General features: G+C 43.3%; 1 protein-coding gene across 1 annotated transcript in view; it reads left to right on the top strand.

The window, feature by feature from the left end:
* The window catches only part of CDHR3 (cadherin related family member 3), a 59,838-nt gene extending 34,385 nt beyond the window's left edge, over nucleotides 1–25,453 (top strand). Inside the window, exons 14-19 of the mRNA XM_061637862.1 lie at nucleotides 6,355–6,599; nucleotides 8,676–8,872; nucleotides 11,107–11,120; nucleotides 16,141–16,172; nucleotides 18,514–18,562; nucleotides 24,698–25,453. Coding sequence (XP_061493846.1) covers nucleotides 6,355–6,599; nucleotides 8,676–8,872; nucleotides 11,107–11,120; nucleotides 16,141–16,172; nucleotides 18,514–18,562; nucleotides 24,698–25,053 — 893 coding nt within the window. The 3' untranslated portion in view covers nucleotides 25,054–25,453. The remainder of the gene's footprint in view (nucleotides 1–6,354; nucleotides 6,600–8,675; nucleotides 8,873–11,106; nucleotides 11,121–16,140; nucleotides 16,173–18,513; nucleotides 18,563–24,697) is intronic.
* The last annotated feature ends 312 nt before the right edge of the window (nucleotides 25,454–25,765 follow it).

Below are 25,765 nucleotides of genomic sequence, written 5' to 3'. Positions count from 1 at the left end.
AACCTAAGTTGTGGAGAGTGAGAATTCTGTAATTGCAGAAGAAGAGACAGTGAATCCTGATGATAGTATCCCATCTATATCATCAAACAATTTGGTAGCAGCAGGAGATAAATGTGCAGACAAAGAACTCTGTAATTAAAGCAATATCTCTGCCAGTGAGAACAGGCAGTCAAATGGTGACAGTGACAGAAAAACAGAAAGCAGTATTCAAGCCTGGCCAGATTATTCAATAATCTTAGAATGGTATGTAATCTTAGGAGGGTGTGTGGCTGTGACTATTATGAAGGGCCCTGCACTTCTGAATTTACCACTACACCACTGTCACCTAAACTAGCCTACTGCCCTCAAGTACTATAGAGGATGCATCCCATCAGCAGTATGTGTCCTGATTTGTGGTGATATCCATCATCTAGGGAAGGTGATGGTCCAAGCAAGGTTAAGATCTGTAGGTCCAGGAACAGATGAGAATGTAACAGTTGCGAGGATAAGACAAGGCAAGGTCAGGACCTTGGGTAAGGACCAAGGTGCTGCCCCAGAGTCCTGCATCTGGCCAATTCAAGGGCAAGTGCCTTTTTCTGCAGCCATTGGCTTTTCCAGGCCGCAATATTTCAAGCTGGGGGGCCTGCTTTGCAGAAAGTTTCTTAGGGCACTCTTGATCCCCCAAGGAGTTGGTGGTCCAGTCATCAGAGTATGGTGACAGAGATGTCTCCTTGCGGTTCAGGGGATGGGATGTGGGCTCCAGCACCAGCAGATTCACATGGGAAGGACTGGGGGAGTGGATCCATCTCTTCCTTGGGACTGCAGTTGTCAGGAGGACTCTGCATCTGAGAGGATTCCTGGTCCACGGCCTTGATAGTGTGGAAGTTAGATTCAGTCTGTTACATGGAATTGCAACATAAGGAGGGATCTTCTTTTCCTTTGGCTCAGGCAGCAAAATGTCTTGACCAAACTGTGGTAATTCTTAAGGACCTGGATAGCAACTGACCTAGTCTTCAGTGGGATTGCATGACTTACGACTTTTCTCTTTTATACAATAACCAATACAGTGTGTCAGTTACATTGGCCTGGGGCAGCGGTTTGCAAACTGTGTTTTTAGATTCTACAGTTTCTTAGAAATTTACCAAGGGTTCCTTGATGAGATGAGCACTAATTGCAGGCAAGCTCTCCTAAAAGATAGCTTGTTCATCATTATCAGCATTCCTCTCCTAAGTGCAGCCACAGGATAGTGCTGGCACATCTTAGAGCAACTCTCAGTTCATTGGCGGCAGCAGCAAGGCCAAACAGGTCTAGCTGGTAGCTTATAAATTCTGAGAATTTACATGCAGGGATTCTCTTGGTGCAGTAGTGCTAGATTTAAGGTCCAATCCTTGTAACTTGGATTTAAAGATACATTGGGGGTTTCTACTGTTGTATTTGCCATGGATTGCATTGCATAGTATGCAATGTTTGCCACCAGCTATACATTCAGCAAGGAACTTGCAAACAATCCTGGCTGCTTGGTGTGTATACCTGCATGGTAGACATATTTACAAACATAGAGTCATGGAATCACAGAGTTGGAAGGGGCCATCGAGTTCAACCCCCTGCTCAATATAGGAATCCAAATTAAAGCATACCTGACAGATAGTTGTTCAGCTGCCTCTTGAATTCCTCCAGTGTTGGAGAGCTCACCACCTCCCTAAGTAATTGGTTCTATTGTTGCACCGCTACAACAGTTAGGATGTTTCTCCTGATGTTCAGCTGAAATCTGGATTCCTGCAACTTGAGCCTGTTATTCAGTGTCCTGCAGTCTGGGACAATCAAGAAGAGGTCCTGGCCTTCCTCAAGTACTTGAAAAGTGCTATCATATCTCCCCTCAGTCTTCTTTTCTCAAGGCTAAACATGCCCAGTTCTTTCAGTCATTCATCACAGGGCTTTGTTTCTAGACTCCTGATCATCCTTGTTGCCCTCCTCTGAACCTATTCCATTTTGTCTGCATTCTTCTTAAAGTGATGTCCAGAACTGGATGCAGTACTCAAGATGAGGCCTAACCAATGCTGAGCAGAGGGGAACCAATACTTCATGCAATTTGGAAACTATACCCCAGTTAAGAAGCCTAAAATAGCATTGCCATTTTTGCAGCCACATCACACTGTTCACTCATATTCAGCTTGTGATCAACAACAATCCCAAGATCCTTTGCCATTTTTGCAGCCACATCACACTGTTGCCTCATATTCAGTTTGTGATCAAAACAATCCCAACTTCCTTCTTGCATGTAGTATTGCTGAGCCAAGTATCCCTCATCTTATAACTGTGCATTTGCTTTCTTTTTCCTAGGTGTAGAACTTTGCACTTATCCCTGTTAAATTTCATTCTCTTGTTTTCAGCCGAACGTTCCAGCCTATCAAGATCCCTTTGAATTTTGTTTCTATCTTCCACGGTAATAGCTATTTCTCCCAATTTTGTATTCCCTGCATCTCCTCATCCAAGTCATTAAAGAAAAATGTTGAAGAGCACTGGGCTCAGGACCAAGCCCTGCAGTACCCCGCCCATTACCTCCCCACAGTTTGAGAAGGAAACATTGATAAGCACTCTTTGAGTACAATTCTGTAGCCAGCTGTGGATCCACCTGATAGTTGTTCCATCCAGCCCACATTTAGGTAGCTTGCTAATCAGAATGTCATGGGGCACTTTGTCAAAAGCTTTGCTGAAGTTGAGATATAGTATGTTCACAGCATTCCCACAGTCTACCAGGGAGGTTACCTGATCAAACAAATTGATAAGATTAGTCTGACAGGATTTGTTCTTCATAAATCCATGTTGGCTCCTAGTAATCACTGCATTGTTTTCAAGGTGCTTACAGACTGACTGCTTTATCATCTGCTCCAGAATTTTTCCAGGGATTGATGTCAGGCTAACTGGTCTGTAGTTCCCAGGTTCCTCCTTTTTGCCCTTTCTGAAGATAGGAACAACATTAGCTGTCCTCCAATCACTTCACCCATCCTCCACAATTTCGCAAAGATAATAGACAGTAGTTCTGAGAGTTCTTCAGCCAGTTCTTTCAGTACTCTAGGATGCAGTTTGTCGGGCCCTGGAGATTTGAACCCGTTCAAAGTGATTAGGTATTCCTTGACCATTTGTCTATCAATCTCAAGCTGCAATCCAGCCCCTTCAACTTCACGTTTGCCAGGGAAAAGACAGAGCCAAAGTAGGAATTGAACACTTCTGCCTTTTCTTTGTCAGCTGTTGTCATTTTGCCATCCTCGTTGAGTAGCTGTGCCACCATTTCTTTTCTCTGTTTTTTGCTATGGATGTACCTGAAGAAAGTTTTTGATGGTTTTGGCACCTCTTGCTAACCTCAGCTCATTCTCAGCTTTAGCCTTCCTGAATCCATCCCTGCAATTCCATGATATCTGCCTGTACTCTTCCTTTGTGGCCTGGCCTTCTTTCCACTTTCTGTATGTGTCCTTTTTTGTTTCCAAGTCATCTCTAAGCTTTCTGTGAAGCTACATTGGCTTCTTCTGTTGCCTTCTCCCTCTTTTCTTTCACGGAATTGTTTGCCATCTTGCCCTTAGAATTTCCTTTTTTAGAAACTTCCACCCATCTTGGACTTCTTTTCTCATTAGGGTCTCTTGCCACGGAACCTTACTTACTATTGTTCTGAGTTTATTAAAATCTGCTTTCCTGAAGTCCAGGGTACGCATATGGCCACTCTCAGCTTTGGTTTCCTTTAAAATCAAGAGCTCAAGTATAGCATGATCACTTTCCCCCAGAGTTTCTGTAACTGCCACTTCATCCACCAAGTCATCTCTATTGGTTAGAATCAAGTCAAGGATAGCTGATCCTGTAGTTGCTTCCTCCATTTTCTGTTGGAGAAAGTGATCAACACATGTCAAGAATTTCTTGGAGGGGCTGTTTGGCAGAATTTGTCTCCCAACAGATATCAGGATAATTGACGTCCCCCCATTACTACTACATCATGCCACCTCAAAACATTGGCAATTTGCTTTTCAAACGTTTCATCCTTGTCTTCTCCTTGATTGGGTGGTCAATAGTAGACTCCAACCACCATGTTCCTTTTATTCCTTGCCCTATTTATTTTAATCCAGATACTCTTGGTGGAGCTACTAAGCCCATCCTCCTGTATTTCTGTGCAGGGATATATATTTTAACATAGAGCGTGACTCCACCTCCCTTTCTATTTCTTCTGTTCTTTTTGAACAAGTTATATCCTTCAATTGCTGCTTTCCAGCCATGGGAGTCATCCCATCAGGTTTCAGTTATACCTATCAAGTTGTATTTACTCTGTTTGTTTCCTTCTGGGCGTTTGTATATAGACATCAAAGACCATGCGATTTGTGGTCTTGCTTCCTTCCAACATTTTTATGAAGACTATTACTGGGCCCCATTAGAGCCATTCCCTCAATTCCTCTTACTGTGCACAAGCCTTTGTTAGCTGTTACCACCAAGTTTACATCTCTCTCCCCCTTAGGATTCAGTTTAAAGCTCTCCTGATGAATTTCTCCAAGCTGTGACCAAACACATTCTTCCCCGTCCTTGTGAGGTGCAGCCCATCACTTGCCAGCAGTCCATCTTCCAGGAAGCATAGCCCGTGGTCCCAGAATCCAAATGTCTTTCATTGGCACCACCTTCATAGCCAGTCATTCACCTGGAGTATTTTTCTTCCCTTTTCTACTCCTCTTCTAAGTACCAGAAGGATGGATGAGAAAACTATCTGGGCCCCAAAGTCCTTGAGTTGCCTTTCCAGAGTTTCAAAGTCTGATGTGATTTCTTTGTCGTTTAGATTGGCAGTATCATTTGATCCCACATGGATGAGAAGAAAGGGATATCTGTCACTGGGCTTTATGAGTGATGGCAACCTTCCATCACATCTCTAACCCGTTCTCTAGGAAGACAGCATACCTGGCGAGTCCATGGAAATTCTTAGGATACTTGGGTTTCAATCCCATGCAGCAGGGATTCTCCCACTACTATTACCCTTTTCTTCTTGTTGTGGGGCATTGTTTCTTTGCCTCTGCTTGACTGAGCTTCAGCCTCTCACTTGTTGTCACGTGAGGTCCCCTGTAATTCTTCCTCTGCAGGCTGTCCTCTATTCTCATCCTCAGGTGCCTAGAAGTGGTTCCATAGTTCCACCGGTGAAGGGTGTCTTCTAGCTCTTCTGCTCCTGTCACCCTTTTCCACTGAGTTTCCTCCATTTTGTTGTTGCTCTCAACAACAGTCTCCTCTTCTGCTTCAACATGCTGCTGTTCTTTCACCTCCTGTATTTCTCTTTGCTGTTGTTGTTCCAGCATTCTCACTAAGGACTCTTTGTCTTCTCTTATTGTCTTCAGTGTGGCCACCTGCCGTTCCAGGCCCCTCACTTCTTCTTCCAACAGTGCCACCAGCGTGCACTTGTTGCACGTGTATGCAATCTTGTTCTCAGGCAAGAAAACAAACATTGCACACACTTTGCAGATCACCATCACTGGAGTACCCTTCTGTCTATAGTCTCTATTGCCTTTCGTTTCTTTCCTTCTACTTGTATTGGAATGACCTATGCTTTGTCCTGTCCTCCTTCAGGGTAAATAGGGCAGTCCAACTGGTATGTGGTGTGCCATACAAGAAAAAAAAATTAGGGACCTCCCTTTAACCTCTGCCTTAAATTCCTCTGTCAAACTCCAGTTAGCTCTCCCTGTTTGCTCTCCGCGTTCACTCTCTGTCTGAGAGCCGGCTCGCTTCTATATCCTCTGGACCAGCTGACTCAACTCCCTCTGCTCTGCTCAGGTAGGAGTCAGGAAACGGAATGAATGTTACGTATTTGTTATGTGCATACATCACATATTTACATGCACATATAAAACATGTTAGTAATGTGTGAAACAGCTCTCAGTATGTATTGGAATGATAGCACCATCACAATGAAACCCTATCAGGAATTACCTGCTCTTCTGCGTATTATACAGAGTTGTATTGTGTTCAGAGTCACAGATCCTGTATGCTGTGTGTAATTCTGTGGGCTGTCATTTCACTGCATGTTTTTATTAATTGCTAAAAGTAGATGTGAAATAACTTTAGCAAAACAATATAGAAAGAATCGATTTACTCAGGACTATATGATCATATTTATGTGATGGTGGCAATTTTGCATTGATGACTTGGCTGTCTGAAACTGCCAGCATGCACCACTTATAAGGGACAGAACCTGCTCATCACATGCAAGCAATACATCTCAATGGGCAAAAAAAATCATGCATTCAGATTTCAGTGTGATAATCACAAATCCACCTATGCCAGTCTATCAAAATCAGCAGTTTTCTTCATACCATTTCCTACATATTTTTATCTGCAAGTTTTCTTTGGCTCTGCTTTTAGGTAATGTGAATAACCACTTCACTTTTTCACCAAGTGCTGGCTCTAGTGTCTCACGGCTGACGCTTGCATCCCCATTTGACTATGAAAGTGGTTTGGATATAATCTCGGACTACAAACTGAAAGTCTTCATAACAGATGATAATTTATTATCAGCTGCAGACAGAGGTACATACCTCACTCAAACGGGCACAGTGACATTAACCATCAAAGTCATTCCCAACCCAACCACTGTGGTCCCTACAACGGTAAGTGTGCTAACATGCTGAATGTTAAATGCAGATCAATGTTTGTGTGGCATTTAAGTTGATTATATATGCACATTCTAAGTGCCACAATTACTTGTCATAAAATAAGTGGAACCTCAGTGGATTGTTGCTTCACACATTATGTATTTCCTGTATGCTTCCAGGCAGGTGACAGCATAACACCTGCAAATAGGCCATCATATGTGATCATTTCCCACACATGCGGTGAAGTACATAAGTGTGACTGTCACACAATCTTATTTTGCTTGTTTACTTTCCAAGGGTATCTGACTGAAGACAGAATGCTGCAAAAGACAGAAATCTGGCTTAAAGTGTAGCCCTGTGCATGTTTACTTAGATTTAAGTCCATCTGTGTTCATTGGGGCTTATTCTCACATTAGCGTGCGTAGGACTGCAATCTTCACCCAGGAAAGCAACTTTTTGTTAACATCCTTTTGTGGTGCTTTACACCTTAGCCCTTTAGCCCTCACAAGCCATGCATGTGCAGGCAAAAGACAGTGATAAAAAATGAATGACATTAAATACATGTATATAATTACAGTTTATGTATAATAAGTAGATGGAGGAGGAAGTGCAAGAGTGAATTATCTAGAGGATCATAACTTAAGTAAGAAGTCTCCAAATAAAAGAGGACAGCAGGAGAAACATAAACCTCCTCTCCTTATATACTTTACATCATCCTTGCAGCTGGGGAAAAAGAAATGGGCTTCTCATTAGTATATATGTAGGAAGACTTAATGAATTAAAAGTTAAAAGTTAGAGGTTTGGGTAGCTGCAGTAAAAAGGAAATGGCAGGAATCAACTTTTGTGAGATAGTATTCCTTCATACACGTGGACAAGACTAGCTGTTAATTGATTGTCTGTTAATTTCATTGATTTGTTAGTAAACCTACATTGCAGGTAATTAAAATATAGACTGTATCAGTGTGCTAGATTTCTAAAAAAAATTCCTACATGTTAATCAAGGAGGTCTAGTCCATTTTAAATTTTGAGTTGGTATAGAATACAGTGGCAATCAACAAACACTTTATTTTCAAATAAAATTTATTTATTGCATTTATATCCTGCCTTTCTGTCAGAGCAGCATACATGGTTCTAACCCTATGTTGCCCTCACAACAACCCTGTGAGGTAGGTTATGTTGAGATAATGGCTGGTTCAAAGTCACTGAGTGAGCATCATGCCTTAAGGGAGTTTTTAACCTGGGTTTCCAGTCTTGGTCTGATACTTTAACCTGGTCAAATCTAGCTGCTTGAGTACCACCAACATGCTTACCCAGTTGCCAATGTGGAGGTGAGTAAGGTGCATTGAAGGAGTGGTGGCTGGAGTGATGGAAGGTACTGAAACTCCATCGTGGGAGGTACAGGAAGCTTGGGCCCAGCACTCCACATGTCCTTTACGAAGTGGTCTTCCTGAAAAAATAGAAGCTGACCAGGAGTGTGTGGTTAGCTCTATCCTTTAGGATGGGGCGGGAAACCTCAGGTCTGGGGGCCAAATGTGGCCCTCCAAGCCTCTATCTGACCATTAGGACTCTCCTCTTAGCCTTGATCCACATCCTCCATAAATACTTTTGCCTGGTGAGAATGTGTCCTTGAACTCTCATAATGGCTCTTTCTGTTCTCCACCCAAGCAAGCAAGGGTGTGTGAGTACATGTAGCATACTATGAAAAGGTAAAATTGACATGGATTGCTCTGGCCATGCCCTATACCAGCACCCCCTAAAAAAGGTTGCCCACAAGGGGATGCAGCCCTTAGGCTGGAAAATGTCCCCCACCCCACTTTTGAAGTCTCACAATATTTGAAAATTGCTAAGCTAAAATAAACCAAAGTTTGTAAACACATCCAGGAAGGCTGCCATTCTGTACTTGTTTACCTGGAATTAAGTCCCATTAAACCCAAGGGAGCTTACTTCTGAGTAGAAATGCATAGGATTGCACTCTAACAGACTCAAAAGTATCTGGACTGTAGTTGCTACAGCAAGGCTAACTTTCTATTATGAGCACACTTCCTTGGTAATGGTAACGAAGAAACGTCTTTTCAAATTTTCTTTTACAAGCCTGGTGTTACCCTTGTGACTAGCAGAGAAAATGTGTATTCTGCATCAGCTTGGTATGTGCCATTCATCATTTCCATCGGAAGCTTGCTACTCCTTGGACTTCTTGGGTATCTCACCTTTTTGCTAGCAAGATACATCCATACCCACTGTCCACCAAAGCCTAAAGCTGAAAAACTAAAAGCTGACAAAAAGCCACTGTAAGTAACTGAAAGAAAGCAATGCTCCTTGTATCATCTCTTTCTACACTAACGTTAGAGATCTTGTTAAGAACTCATAGAAATCAATGAGAAAACCATAGGCCTGCAGCAGAGCATCTATAGCATAGATCTTAGACCCTCAATTGTTTCTGTTACACTTAGGCTTCAATGCAAGAGATGCATTTTATCTAGAATCTCACATAAATTGACTTTATGCTTTTTATACTTTACAGCAGTGATTCATTTTTTGTACACACCGAAACTAAAATGAACACATAGTATAATACTGGATATAATAGAATAACTGTACAAGAAACACAAAGTAAAATTACTTGGAAAGCATGAATTTCCCTATTCAAATGAAATGCATTAGATGAAATTAAGTACAGAAGTTAATAACTGTGTTAAAGAACCACCTAGCTGTTCTGATCTGGCTGCAGCAAGTCAATGTCATAGAAAGCTTCAAGTAAGCATCTTGCTCGGATAAAGGTCTCAGGTGGACTGAGGTTAGGGATGAGGGAGAAATCTGATTTAGTTCATATTTAAATGCGAACCTGTGTAATTTGTACAGCCATCCTTTGAAATTCACATTTCTCTGAATTTTGCAGTGCAGTTCTCCAGCCAAGTAATGTGTACAAAAATGCATATCCTGGGATATGTGCATAAAAGTTCACATATTTGTGAAACTGACATATGAAAATGTATTGTATTGGGGGAAACTGCTGTGCAAAAAATGAGTATATTAGCCAAAATTGAATATAAAAATCTGTATATCAGGAGAAATTTGCACTAAAATGCTGATGAGGATTTTTTAAAAAAATGCAAACTGATGTGGAACAGAAGATTGGAAAAATGAGAAAGTGAGAGAAACTAAAACAGTAGATTCACCCGTCCCCAGCTGAGTCCCTCCCCCCTCCCACATCCAGTCTATCTTTCCTAAACTCCACTCCACTGCTTGAAGAGTGTGACTCCTTAAAGGGCCAACACCCGGCCTCTTTTTTGTGGCCTCCCACCTGGCATACTTCCTGTGCCATTGGGCATATGGAGTGGAGTGGGTGGTACTTGGTTCCTCGGCCCAATTTGCTTGGGGAACCAAGTGGCTTAGGTTCCACAGACTCCTGACCACTAGCCTCAGGTTCAGTATGAGGAACCCAGTCCAGTTCCTCAGTCAGTGGTACAGCAGCTGGGACCTAGCCAGTTCAACCTCTTCTGACTCTGAGTTTGAAGCTGATGCCATGACACCATTGTGCTGATCTAGGTTAGGGATACACACTACCAATAAAGACCACTGTTATATGGTCCCAAGCAGCCAAACCAGTTAGAACACTGGTGGCTGCATTTTACAAAAGCTGCAATATTCAAACCATCTTCAAGGGAAGCCCTACGAAGAGCAAATAACAGTAGTCTAAGCAGGAAGTTCCTAGAGACTGGATTACTGTGGCTACGCTATTCCCATCCAAGAATGCCTGGAGCTGGAAACAGGCACTCTTTGCCACTGAGAGCACATACTGTAGGTCTCCAGCATCAGTGCAGAATCAAGGAGTATCCCCAGACTATGCACCTGATTCTGTGAGGTGAAGGCCACTCCATCCAGAACAGGCCACCTATCTGTTTCCCAGACTCAGGAACCAGCACTCCACAGCACTTGCATCTTGTAGGGATTGAGCTTCAGTCTATTGGTCCTCATCGAAACAATGTATTAGTTGCACTATAATCAGATTGCATAGAAAGATTCTCATATTTTAAAACTGGAGGAGGGATGGGTGAGTGTAGATAAGAATAGGAATTAACTCTCAATGTTCCTTTGTTACAGTCAATGATCAGCACAGAGAACATTCAAAAACAACATAACATATTGTGCAAACACATAAAATTGAATAAAATAGCATATCATAGAATAAAATAAGATATAGGAATTAACCCTCAATAGGTAGAGTACCTAATGAGATAAAGCAATCCCTAGCATCCTGCTTTCTTCCCATAGAATAAAAGTATTAAAATCTTATGCCATGCATATGGTGTCTAAGGGCACACTTTATTCACATTGCCATCAGTACCAAATGACATTTATGGTTTCTGCCAGTTAGACCTGGAGCATAAACAAATGCTCATCACACAAAATCTGGACTCTACTATTGCTTTGACACTCTTAATTATACGACTATAAACTCATTTATGTATGTATTGCCACATGATTGCTAATACATTACTAATATTATTATTTTTTATGACAGGATAAAAATGCCAGGTATGTATTTCCCATCCTTTTTTCATTATTCCTAAAAAACTGTATCATTACTGATGTCAGAGATAATTTTTTAAATTGTGTATATGTTTCTCAGATGCAGTCCAGCCCAAAGCCACATATTCTAAAATCCCACTAAGGTCAAAGGGCTACATAGAACTGGGTTGGGCTGCAATCTGCACCAGAATGGAAGTTTGCAATTTTAACAGAGCTGGGCAGGGTTTTGTTATACAGTTTGTAGCCAATGACTCTTGTACTTTCCACCACATTCACTTGATGATCTAAAGCAGGCTTCCTTCCACACATGTATCACTTGCTAGATCAGTAACTGCAGGCACAAATTGGATGTACATTGAAATATGCATTAGAATTCCCATCTGCATGTGTAGATGTCACCCACCGTTCACCCATCGGCACTTTCCTTCAGTGGGATGTGCATTATTTATTTAGTTTATTTTTATTTAAATAGTTATACCCAACACTTTCTACACTGAAGAACCTCAGTTCCTAAACCTGCTTAACAACATAAAATTAATAAAATATTTTTTTCAAAAAAGAAAAAGGTCTCCAAAACATTGGCATAAAACAATTAAGCAGAGCAACCTCAGTAAAATAGGAACCAACTTCCAGTTAAGGCTGAAAGTCCTGCAAAATAATGCTGTTTTTTATCTTTTGCTGAAACACAACCAAGGGGGAGGGTCAAACAGACCTCCTGTGGGAGAGAGTTCCAGAATCTAGGCACCACAGTAGAGAAGGCTCTGTCCCAGATACCCACCAACTGAAGTCCTATTTATCTTATTTATTTTATTTAATTAAGCTTATATACCGCCCGACTAGCAACAGCTTTCTGGGCGGTGAACATTAAAAATACAATAAGAAATAACACAATATAATATAACATAGTATATAAAAACTGTACAAAAACTGTACAGTCTAAAACCAGATTATAATAGTTTAAAGTTAAAACGAATTAAAATGCCTCAGAGAAAAGAAAGGTTTAACTTGGCGCCGAAAAGATGATAATGTTGGCGCCAAGCGCACCTCCTCGAGGAGACTATTCCATAGTTTGGAGGCCACCACTGAGAAGGCCCTAGATCTTCTCACCACCCTCCAGGCTTCCCTATGGGTCGGAACCCGGAGGAGGGCCTTCGTAGTAGACCGTAGTGTACGGGCCGGTTCATATCAGGAGAGGCGTTCCGACAGATATCGTGGTCCCGCGCCATATAAGGCTTTATAGGTGAGTACCAACACTTTGAATCTGGCCCGGAAGCATATTGGAAGCCAGTGCAGGCGAGCCAGCAAAGGTGTTATATGCTCAGACCGCTTGGTTCTTGTTAGCAGTCTGGCCGCCGCATTTTGCACTAGCTGTAGCTTCCGAACTGTCTTCAAAGGTAGCCCTACGTAAAGCGCATTGCAGTAGTCCAGACGCGAGGTTACCATAGCATGTACCACTGATGTGAGGTCCTCCTTACTCAGATAGGGACATAGCTGGGCTACCAACCGAAGTTGGTAGAACGCATTCCGGGCCACCGAGGCTACATGAGCCTCAAGTGTAAGGGAAGAGTCTAAGATGACTCCCAGACTACGAACCTGTTCCTTTAAGGGGAGTGTAACCCCATCCAGGACAGGGTATATATCCACCATCCGATCAGAGAAACCATCCACCAACAGCATCTCAGTCTTATCAGGATTGAGTCTCAGTTTGTTAGTTCTCATCCAGTCCATTGTCGCGGCCAGGCAACGGTTCAGCACGTCGACCGCCTCACCTGAAGAAGATGTAAAGGAGAAATAGAGCTGCGTGTCATCAGCATACTGATGACAACGCACTCCAAAACTCCTGATGACCGCCCCCAGCGGCTTCATATAAATGTTAAAAAGCATGGGAGACAGAACCGAACCCTGCGGGACCCCACACTGGAGAACCCACGGTGTCGAGCAATGTTCCCCAAGCACTATCTTCTGGAGACGACCTGCTAAGTAGGAGCGGAACCACTGCCAAGCGGTGCCTCCAACTCCCAACTCTGCAAGCGTCTCCAGAAGGATACCATGGTCGATGGTATCAAAAGCCGCTGAGAGGTCAAGGAGAATCAACAGAGTCACACTCCCTCTGTCTCTCTCCTGACATAGGTCATCAAACAGGGTGACCAAGGCAGTCTCAGTGCCAAAACCAGGCCTGAACCCCGATTGAAATGGATCTAGATAATCGGTTTCATCCAATAGCGCCTGGAGCTGGTCAGCAACCACTCGTTCCAGGATCTTGCCCAGGAATGGAACATTCGCTACTGGTCTGTAGCTGCTGAAATCCTCTGGGTCCAAGGAAGGTTTTTTCAGGAGTGGTCTCACTGCCGCCTCTTTCAGACAGCCAGGGACCACTCCCTCTCGTAAAGAGGCATTAATCACTTCCTTGGCCCAGCCAACTGTTCCTTCCTTGCTAGTTTTTATTAGCCAAGAGGGGCAAGGATCCAGTACTGAAGTGGTCGCACGAACCTGTCCAAGCACCTTGTCCACGTCCTCGAACTGAGCCAACTGAAACTCATCCAACAAAACATGACAAGACTGTGCTCCGGACACCTCATTAGGATTAACTGCTATTAAATGGGAGTCTAAGTCCCGGCGAATGCAAGAGATCTTATGCTGGAAGTGCTCAGCAAATTCATTACATCAGGCTACCGATGTATCTGCCATGTCCTGTAGGCCTGGATGGAGTAGACCACGAACCACTCTAAAAAGCTCCGCTGGGTGGGAGAGAGATGACTGAATAGTGGCAGCGAAATGTTGTTTTTTCGCCTCCCTCACTGCTCCTATATAGAGCTTAGTAGAAGCACGAACCAGCTCGTAATTGCATTCGTCGGGAGTTCGTCTCCATCGCCGCTCAAGCTGCCTCCTGTCTTGTTTCATCACTCTCAGCTCTGGAGTATACCAAGGAGCTGTATGAGCTCTACATAGGAGAGGGCGCGCAGGAGCGATCGTGTCAATGGCCCGGGTCATCTCTGCATTCCACAGATCAGCCAGGGCTTCGACAGGAGCGCCAGTCTTATCAGCCGGAAAAAAACCCCAGAGCCTTTTGAAAGCCTTCAGGATTCATTAGTCTCCTGGGGTGGACCAATTTAATAGGTCCCCCACCCTTGCAGAGGGAGAAGGCCACTGAAAGTCTAAACTTCAGCAAGCAGTGATCTGTCCATGACAACGGGAGAGATGTAAAACTCCCCAGATCCAGATCACTATCCCCATGTCCAGTAGCAAAAACCAGGTCAAGAGTATGCCCCGATGTATGTGTTGGGCCACTAACATATTGAGACAGCCCCATGGTTGTCATGGCAGCCATGAAGTCCTGAGCTGCCCCGGACAAAGTAGCCTCGGCATGGATGTTGACATCTCCCAGTACTAATAGTCTGGGGGATCTCAACAATACCTCCGAGACCACTTCCATCAGCTCAGTTAGGGAAGTCATTGGGCAGCAAGGTGGGCGGTACACCAAAAGGATTCCCAGTCTGTCCCTCTGGCCCAGCACAAGGTGCAAACACTCCAGACCAGTGACTGCGTGGACATGGTGCTTGGTGAGTGAGATGGAACTCTTATAGACCACAGCAACCCCACCTCCCCGACCCTCAGATCTACCATGGTGCTGAACCAGATACCCCGGTGGGCAGAGCTGGGAGAGACTAACTCCTCCCTGTTCGCCCACCCAGGTCTCGGTTATGCATGCCAGATCGGCAGCCTCGTCCACAATCAAATCATGGACGAGGGAGGTTTTATTATGTACCGATCTGGCATTAAAAAGCAGCAACTGGAGATCTGAGAGTTGGCTGATAGGACAACCAACAACCCTGCGAGTATGAGAAGGACCGGAACACGGCACAGCCACTACATGTCTAGGCTGCGTTCCCCTTACCTGGCACGTCCCTCTCATATTGGTGGTGTGACACCCAGCAGAGCCCTGCCGAAGATTACAGTAGCTGGACGAGGTCATGAGGGAGAAGGCGGTCCTAAATATCCTGCTCTTAAACTGTTTAAGGCTTTAAAGAAGATACCCACTGCTTTGAATTTTACTTGGAAAGTAAATGGAAGCCAGTGCAACTGGTATAATAGTGGGGTCACATTATTTCTATAACCCACACCAGTTAAGACACTAGCTGCTGCATTCTGGACACCAACTGAAGTTTCCAATTACTCTTGAAAAGTAGCTCTACAGTGAGTATAATAAAGTATGCGTTAGAATATGCATCCCCTCCACATTCTGTCACAAATATTCACATGTAAATATCTTTTAATGTGTGATTAAAGTGATAAATATAATTTTATAGAAAACAGCAATAACATATACAATTGCTGCTGCCTGTTCTCTTCAGATCCAAGCAGAGGGATCAGTATAGCGCTTCTGCTACATAGAAATGTGTAACAATTGTGGAAAGCATGAGAATGTTTCTTAGACTGTAGGGCTAAGAAAGATCATCATGAGAAAACTGAATCAGATTGACACAAGTCATCAAGGAATATACCCCGCATAGGGCTAAAGTGATGCACTAGCTCCATGACTGGATTTCCCAACATTGAATCCTTTTGCTCTGAAAGAGGTCTAATCATGGAATGCATTTTGGAAGTCCAAAACTGGTAATCTACCAACGATTGTGTATCCACTTTCTCCTTTGGTAAAATATTTTAGCAGATCATGTATAAAGCAGACTTCTCAAGTATTTGTCAGTAGTCCTTCTAGATGTCAAGTGAATTCAAGCAAGTTACTTTCATGTTTTTAGTTATACTGGGCACTTTCTGGCTAAAGTCAAGCACTTCTCACTCTTCAGTTTTATACATGTCTATTCTGAAATTAGTCCCATTAAGATCAGTGGGGCTTACTTCCAGGTATGTGGGTATAGGAGTGCAACTGAAGTCCCACTAATTTCAGCTGGAGAATTAAGCATTTAGAATCCCTGTAAATTATACTTGTAATTACAGCTCTAGTTTAAATCTATGGTATAGTTAAAAATTAGTAAAAGCAAAATCATGCTGTCCTTTTCTCCTATAGAAAAGAAGAAAGCTAAGAAAGAAGTGGTTTGGGTAAGTATGCTATCAAACAAAAATTAAAAAGAAGTGTTGCCAACATAAGGTTAGCTTTATACCAAGGATCTACTCTAGTTACGTTCCTTTATTCAGTTACCATCAGGCAACAAACTGATTGCCCAACTCTCTTTTCTTCTGTCCTAGTGTTAGAGTTATTTTCCTTTTATGTTTGGTACCTACATTCAAAATACATAGTCTTCAGAACAATTAATAAACCATACAAATATTCCAGTCACTGCTTTTCTTGCTGTAATGCACAGAGACAAGAGCCCAATCATTCCCTAGTTACCGGATTCCTTGTAGTGCTTTATACCACAGGCAGCCAATGTGATGCCCTCCAGATATTGTCAGACTGCAGCTCCCATCATCCTTGACCATTGACCATACTTGCTGGGACTGGTGGGAGCTGGCACCTTCCAGATGTTGTTAGGTGACAATTGGCTACTCCTGCATTACACCATTATTGTCATTCACAAGTGAACCAAGAAGGCAAGATACTTTGAAAAATGTTACCCTAATTTGCACAGATATAGGTGATTAAGATCTACCTATGAGCAATGTATAGATCCTCTATTCTTCAGAGTGAAACCCGTAAGAGTAGTATTTCTTGCATCCTAAATTATATTTACTGTAGGCTCCTCTGGGATTTAAAACTTGGATAATATGCAAATTTTGTTTGGGGAAGCCTTGTGGATAAAGGCTTGAGAATAGCATGTCTGTCTCTTTAAACATCTAGTTTACCTGGCACAATGGCTTAGCTTCTCCATTACATAGCAACCTACCTGCCATGTTTCAAGAAACATTTCTGTACACAGGTGGGAATCCCCCAAAAGTTTTGTCTACCAGGAAATCTCACATTTTTAATGCTATCTTTCTGGGTTGTAGAAAGGTTCCTATGGCCCATCTCCCCAGGTGCTTCTTTGCCTTTCTGTTGGACATGCGCTGTTGCATGTGTCAAAACTCTGTGGCTAAAAGTGTGCAAAGTCCAGAACTTGCTTGCAGGAGTCACCTCCCGTATCTATCTCCTCTCCTGATTCTACAACTTTGAAACTTAGAGGATTATTTCCTATGAACTTTTGTCATCTTCTGGACATCCTGGGAGATCCTTGGTTCTCCCAAATAAGTTTGAGATTCTTTTTGAAAGTAGTGTAATTTAGGTTATTTGGAGAGTAAACATATTTTCTTTTATGCAACCTATCTGTTTTCTCCCCCATTGTTTATATCTCCATCCCTCATTTTAATAAAGTTTATTCATTTTGAACCTGGGGTTTGACTGCATACTTTGGACAACCCAAGGATCTTTCCCTTACGCATGCCAGACCAAACGTTTATGCTACATGCTTTGACGAAGGGAAAATGGGTTGAACAACACTGGCTGAGGAGTAAGTGAGTAGTTGCTCCCTTCCCAGATAGAAAATTAGTCTGCCACTCTTGGAATTACTCTTGCTCAGGTCAGGAGTAAGGGTGAACTGAGAAATTGTGGCAGGTGTAAGTTGGGCATTCATAGACTGATCTTGCCTTCAAGACAGATCAGCACCTCCGCAGTCGCAACATGTGCCCCTGTAAATGAAAGTTCACTTGGGACACATAAATCTATTCTTCTGTTTATTTCCATTAGAAAAGGTGGATGTTTAGTCCAAGACAGAGAAATTATAAGGGTGGTTTTTATTTATGACAAGGTACAATTAGAGATGGGGGAGAAATTCTATTCAGTTTGCATTTAAAGGTAAACCTACTAAATTAGCACTTTCTGAAACAATCACGGACCGAAACAGAGCTATCCTTTGAAGTTTGCATTTCTTTGAATTTTGCAATGCAGATCTGGAGCTAAATAATTGGTACAAAAATGCATATACAATATTTGTGAAAATGACACAACAAAGCATGCATTATATTCATGAAAACTGCTTTGGAAAAATGTGCATATTGACAAAGTTGCATACTTAAATTCTGATGACTTTTCATGAGTTCTACCATTTTTTTAAATTCACAAATTAATGTGGAGTGAGAGAAACCAAAACTGGCAGATTTGCCCATTCCTATGTACAACCCTAAGAAATATTTCTGCATAGTTGGTTAGAAACTCCCAAATCTCTCTTCATTGCTAATTATCCCCCTACTGATCATATTTGCATGACTTAAAAATACCAGACATGGTTAATGCTCTTGTTGAACACCCTAAAAGCAGCAGTGGCTTTGTTGCCAATTTTGATTAAACTTGCATTGCTCATACACAACATACAGGTTGCAGAAATCTGTTCCATTCTATACAGGTCAACATTTTTTGCTTCTTTTTTAAACAAATTACATTAATTTCATGATTTGTTTCTCTCCTTAGGAGATGACTGATATAAACACTGTTTTTGATGGTGAAGCAACAGACCCAGGTATTACTACTTCTAATGGGAGGGGAAATGCGAAGGAAAAAAACGGGTTTGAAATGAAAGAGCTTAAATTTAATTGCAGGGAGACATTGACATTTCCAAGGCAAATATCAATGGCATAAGTTTAAATAGTAGAAAAGCCAAACTGTAATATTTGGAAGCACACTAAAGTAATAACATATATTTGCCTCTGTTGAACAATTGGTTTGCCTACTAGTTAAGAATATTGCTGGTGTGGAATAGTTGTTCAATGCACAAAGTCGTCAGATGCCTTCAGAGTGAGAGTCTGTAACTTGCAGAAGGTTGGCCCTCCCTGGGTGTGAGAAAGGAGAGGAGTAGATGTGCCCTGTGTGAAAAATATTGAGTGGGTCTGACTGTTTCCAGTTCTCTCAGAGGCCTACTGGGATAATTGGTTCAGGTAGGTTTTGTTGGTGGACTCTTGTTGGGTCCATATCAGATGTTTAGGAGGAGTCTTAGTAAGGAGGAACATGGGTGATGCCACCCCATTTCAGTGATCATGGGTAGAGGAAGGTATAGCCATGGGGAGATGGTGAACTACCATAGAAGACAAGGGCAAGGTTATCTGCACCTTGTTCATTGCTCCCACTGCTCTCATGGACAGGTTCCTTGTTGCTCCTCTGCTGTGCCCACTGGCCTGCATGTGCTGTTGTTTAATGCCAGATTGGTACACAATAAGACCACACTCATCCATGATTTGATCATGGATGAAGGTGCCAATTTGGTGTGCATTACTGAGACCTGGGTGGGTGAGCTGGGAGGAGCTGATCTGATCCAGCTTTGCCCACCTGGATACTTGGTGCAACACCAGCATAGGCTGCAGGGACGGGGAGGGGGAGAAGTTGCTGTGGTCTACAGAACTTCCATCTCTGTCACCAGGAAACCACTCTGTCTTGGAGTTGGCTCTGAGGGCCTGCATCTGGTGTCGGACCGAGGAGACAGTAAACTAGGGTTGCTGCTGGTGTACTGTCCACCCTGCTGCCTGGCAGCTTCTGTGACCAAGCTAGTGGAGGCCTTCTCGGCTGTGGCGTTGGAGGAGCCCAGAATGATAGTCCTGGGTGATTTCAATGTCCATGCTGAGGCTGCCTCTAGTGTTCCGGCTTGGGACTTCATGGCCTCCATGACGACTATGGAGCTGTCTGAAGTTGTCACTGTTATGGAAATATTTATATGCAGAGATTCTCAGTGATCTGAGCTGTGTGTGTGCCAGTATATGTATTTACCTAAGTAGCAGGCTTTTACTCTGCATTTAGATCACTGAGACCTAAGACTTAGTAAAATAAGAAAAGTTACTTTATTTATAGAAATACATAGTAGATAGGAAAGGCATACCTAGTTCTAACTAACTAATTTGGAGGTGCAATGTCCAGACTTGGGTATTGCCCTCATGGCTCAGGAGAAGGAGCAAAGACAAAAATGTCTCCTGTCTCCTTGGACAGTCAAAGAAGAAAGACAAAGGAAGGAGGGGCAGATAAGCTTCCCTGAGAATATCAGTTTACAACGGAAGGAAGTTAGGTATAGAAGAGCACAGGTAAAGGTAGGAAAGCCTAGTCAGCTGGAGGACCCTAACTGTATCTCCCTTCTGGAATGCAAACAAAAGAACGCAAACAGGAGTTGGTCTTGCCCCACTTCCAACAGTCACCGAGCCGATGCATAGGGCAGGGCACACCCTTGACTTGGTTTTTGCTCCACATGGAGGAAGGGATGGTCTGGAGATAGGGGGTTGGATGTCACCCCATTGTCATGGTCAAACCACTTCCTGGTGAAGTTTAGACTTATGGCTCCGATCCTCCCCTGCAGAGTGATGGACAGATTAAGATGGTCCACCCCCCAGAGACTTATGGAATCCATAGGATTCCTGAATGGCCTGGGGGAGTTCCCAGTAGATAGAGCAGGTGACCCTGTTGAAGCTGTGGTACAGCGAGGCACGTTGGGCTTTTGACACAGTTGCCCCGAGCACCCTCTCTGGCATTGTGGAGCCCGGCTTGCACCCTGGTACATGAGTGAGCTAAGGGCAATGAAACAGGCTGGATGATGGCTAGAGTGCAAGTGGCAAAAGACGTGCTGTGAGGCTGATCGGACACAAACATCATAACCATGCCCACTGTGTGGTGATGAGGGTGGTGAAGAAGGCCCACTTCTCTGCCACCATTGCATCCTCAAGTAGTTGTCCAGTGGAGCTTTTCCATATTGTCAGGGGTCTGCTGACATCAACTCCAGGAAATTGAGTTTTAGACCCTTCGGAGACCCACTGGATATTGTTTGCAAGGCACTTTGAGGATAAAGTTGCTTGCCTCCATAGCAATCTTGATGCCTCATCCACATCTACTGTAGTCTCCAGTGAGGTGCCCAGTACAACGTCTGCTGCAACTTCTTGGGAATGGTTTCAATTGATGCGTCCTGATGACATGGACAAGGTACTTGCGACAATGCGGCCAGCAATGTGTCCTCTCGACCCTTGCCCTTCTTGGCTTATTAAAGCTTGCTAGGGGGTCTGATCGAGTGGATCCAGGGTGTGGTCAACACATTGTTGCGGGAGGGAATGGTTCCAGCCACCTTGATGTTGGAAGTGGGGCAAGAGCAACTCCTGTTTTGTTCTTTTGTTTATGTTCCAGAAGGGAGATAGAGTTAGGGTCCTCCAGATGGATAGGCTTGATTACCTTTACCTGTGATGCTCTGACTGACTTTCTTCCGTCGCTAGACTGTTATGCCTTTAGGGAAGCTTACCTGCCCCTCCTCCTTCCGCCCTTTCCTCTCTTCTCTTCTCCACTGTCTGAGAGAGAGGAGACACCTTTGTCGCTGCTCTCTCTCTCCTAGCCATGAGGGCAATTCCCATGTCTGGGTATTGTGCCTCCTACTTAGTTAGTTAGTTAGAACTAGGTATGCCTTTCTATCTACTATGTATTTCTATAAATAAAGTAGCTTTTCTTATTTTACTAAGTCTTAAGTCTAAGTGATCCTGATGCAAGGTAAAAGCCTGCTTTCTTAGGTAAACGCACACACACACTGGCACACTCGCATTTCAGACCGCTGTTACTCTCTGCTTAACTAATTTTACCACCACAACACCTGAAAGAGGCAGTGATTCGACCACTCCTGAAAAAGCCCACCCTGGACCCACTGGTTTGCAACAACTACCAACCGGTCACAAATACCCCCTTCTTAGGGAAGGTAATTGAGAGGGTTGTGGTGCAGCAATTGCAAGTACTCTTGGATGAAACAGATTATCTTGACCCATCCCAGTCTGGGTTCAGGCCTGGTTATGGGACTGAATCGGCCTTGGTCGCCCTGATGGATGACCTTTATTGGGAGAAGGACAGGGGGAGTTACACCTTGTTATTCTTGATCTCTCAGTGGCTTTTGATACCATTACCATGGTATCCTTCTGAGCCGATTTGGTGAGATGGGTATTGGAGGCACTGTTTTACAGTGGTTCCTATCCTGTCTGCAAGGAATATATCATTTTCAGAGAATAGCACTGGGTGATTGTCTTTCAGCCCCCTGGCAGTTGTGCTGTTCCCCATTTTGTTCCCCATGCTGTTTAACATCTATATGAAGCCATTGGGAGCGGTCATCAGGAGATTTGGTTCAAGGTGTCAGCAGTACACTGATGATACCCAGCTCTGTTCTCTGTAACATCTGAATCAGGAGAGGTTGTGTAAGCCCTGGACAGGTGCCTGGACTCTGTGGTGGGCTGGATGAAGGCCAATAAACTGATACTGAATCGTAGCAAGATGGAGACACTGTGGGTTCGTGGTTCCTGAGTTTGGATAATTGGTTAGTTGCCTGCTTTGGATGGGGTTGTGTTCCCTCTGAAAGAGCAGGTCCGTAGTCTGGGGATGCTCCTGGATCCATCTTTGTCACTAGAGGCTCAGGTGACCTCAGTGGCTAGGAGTGCCTTTCACCAGCTTTGGATGGTAAGACTGCTGCTGCCATTTCTGGACAGGGACAGCCTGACCACTGTTGTCCATGCACTGGTAACCTCTAGGTTGGATTACTGTAATGTGCTCTCTGTGGGGCTACTCTTGAAGTTGGTCCAGAAGCTGCACCTGGTGAAAAATGCAACGATGAGACTGCTCACTGGTGCAGGGTATTGCCAACATGTCACTGAAAGAATTGCACTGGCTACCTATTAGCTAGTTCAAGGTTTTAGTTTTGGTGTACAGCTTGGGACCAGGATACCTGAAAGACGGTCTTATCTCTTACATACCCAGTCGATCACTGTGCTCTGCAGGTGAGGGCCTCCTGCAGATACCATCTTATCAGGAGGTCTGTTCCACATAACTTAGGAAATGGACCTTTAGTGTAGTGGCACCAACCCTTTGGAATTCCCTCCCCTTAAATATTAGACAGGTGTCATCTCTGTTATCTTTTCAGTACCTACTAAAGACCTTCCTCTTGCAACAAGCCTTTTAAGTAGAAACCTTAACCCAGTCTGCATCTGTGTTGGACTTGCTTTTTAATATATTTTTAGACCTTTTCTTTTAGTTTTTAAATATGTTTTAAGATATTTTTAACGGTTATTGTGTTTTAATATATTTTAAAGTCTGTTTTTAGGGTGCTTTAAAGTGCTTTTTAGTGCTTTTGTTTGCTGCCCTGGGCTTCTGCTGGGAGAAAGGGCGGGATGTAAATAATTAAATAAATAAAACTCACATTGGATGCTGGCACTGCTACTCACTGACTGAAAGCAGAAATCTGAAGAGCTATCTTCTGCTTGTTTAGTGGATGCCACTGAAGGCTCATGTGCCCACATTCAACTGTAAGCCGCCTTGAGGGCCTTTTGGCCATAAGGCGGGGTATAAATTTAATAAATAAATAAATAAATAAGTGTTGCAGATCCACTGAGATGCACAAGCATATAGATTATTTATTATTATATTTATTTGTTGCTTTTTTTAAAAAAAAGTGTGATTTACAATGTAAAAGCAAACATTAACACCAATTATAAGAATAAAATAAGAACCAAAAATGTAGATACACTTGTATCCATCCAGTACAATGCAATCTCTGACATCCCTGCATAAGACACGTGAATTTGCATTATTCCCCTGTCTTTCTTGAGAGAGAATGTGCATCCTCATTGTCCATTTCCCCAAGTCAGGAAGGCTAGAGCTTGGAGGAGGGCTGTTGCTTGAGCAATAAAATAGCTATGACTGGGAGCTTATATAGGATTGGGAGGCTCCCCTTCATGGCTTTCAGCCAAGCCCTAAACTGGGCAGTTGCTTCCATGTGCTCTCCTCTCCTCCTGAGTAGTCTCCCGAGCAGCTGTCTCTGACACTTCAGTGGCCCTTAAGTCTGGCTCACCATCTCCTCTGCTCTTGTGGTCTGGGGGAGATGAGGGAGGATCTGAGAGTTGGCCAGGAACTGGTGTGGTGATCTCCAGTCTTGGGGCAGGAATGTCTATATCCACCAGCTCTTCAGGGTGTGGCAGTGTGGAGATCTACTGGGGTGTCCCACTCTCCTTGCTGTTCCTCTGAGAAGACCTCAGGTTTTTAGATCTGGGCAGGGCTGAATCCTTACACTGACAGGGGCCAGAGTAACTAGTCTTCTTACAAGCTGTACTAGTCATGCACAAAACCTTGGTGCACATTACCATTTTTGGAGCATTGAAAGTATGTGCATTCTCTCATCTATATGCTCTTCTTCTGGCTAGACTTAGCAAAAGAAATAGGAATCACTGGGGTACCTCAGTTATTCTATGGCTAATACTATTCTCAGGCTGAAGATCAGTGGTACAATTTGGTCATTTTAGACAACAGTCTTTAAGGCAGTCTTAACCAGTCTTCACCCTCTTTAGATGGTAATATTTATTACTTCATTTTACTTCAAAATGTGGTAAGTATGCCCTGCTACATTTGAGGACCCTTCTGCTGACTGGGGCCCTGAACATCTGCCCAAAAATTCTGTCCAGACCGCACAACACTGCAAGATTCTTTATGGCTCTAGCACCTTTCCTAGTCACACATAGAACTGGAACTGGATGCAATTTAAATGCTGCTAGCTGGGCAATCCTGACAATGCTTCCTTGGCTTCACTACTAGACAAACTAAAGATAATCTTACCACTTCATCTATGAAATGGAAAAGCTAAATTATTGTTCCTTTCCCCCCCCCCCCCCAGTCACTGGCAAATTGTATGAATATAATTCAAAGTCTGGGGCTCGAAGATGGAAAGATACCAACGTGCCTTCCAAGTTGGAAGAAAAGGACCCAGTTGCACCAGTGATGACAACTACAAACAGCAGTCAAAGGAATGTAAGCCCAAAGGAAGCTGAGACTAGCAGCCCAAAGCCCATGGCACAAAAGCCTTCAGAAATGACAAATGAGACTTTGGCCCAAAATAGCAAGCTAAAATTGGAGAAGCCAAAAGAAGAGCTTTTGGGCAAAGGGTCTTCATCACCAATTCCCCCACACAGGTCACCAGCTTCCTCTCCCAAAATATATCCCAAATACGAAAATCAATCTTTACAAAAATAAGATGTGTTGTATCTGTAGACTAGAAGCGCCCCTCCCCACCTGTACTCTTACTCCAGACAGTGAGAGGTAACACAGACAAATTGTATTGTTTTCATTTTCACCCCTACACAAAGAGGGATGAAACCAAGTAACAGTTGCTTCTGAGTAACAATTCTAATTGTGATGTCAGGTTTAGAGTATAATCCAATCCAATGGTTTAAGAAATACAATGGGATCATAAGTTATTTGCATGATTTCCAAGCAACTTTGGCTTTTGTAACCTCATGAATCAGATCTAAAATTGCTGCACGAAAACTGGGCACATGTCCCACAGAGTTCTTGTGACAGGATCATTTGCCTATAGGGAAATTGCAGGAGAAGGAGGTTACAAATTGCTATGGTGACAGGATTTTGGATACATGGGATCATGAAAATACTAGTAACCTAATTTAGGCACAATAGCTTTGACAACAGCAACTCTAATGTGGTTCATCCAGTATATCTTCCATTTTTGAACCAAATGGCCATGTAAATCTCTCTGGAAATTTGTTACAATAAACAATTACTGCAAGGACTGAGTCTAGGGCTTATTTTCGTTTTGTATTCAAATGAGCTATAATTCCCAGAGTTCTCTGGGAAGAGGGATTGACAGTTAAATCACTCTGAAAATTGTAGCTCCATGAGGAGAACAGGAGACTCCTAACAACTCTCCGTACCCTTCCCAATTACCCTT

The sequence above is a fragment of the Rhineura floridana genome, chromosome 8, assembly GCF_030035675.1.
Source record: "Rhineura floridana isolate rRhiFlo1 chromosome 8, rRhiFlo1.hap2, whole genome shotgun sequence".
NCBI lineage: Eukaryota > Metazoa > Chordata > Lepidosauria > Squamata > Rhineuridae > Rhineura > Rhineura floridana.
Note: the sequence above shows the minus strand (reverse complement) of the source record. Positions and strands in the feature narration are given on the sequence as shown.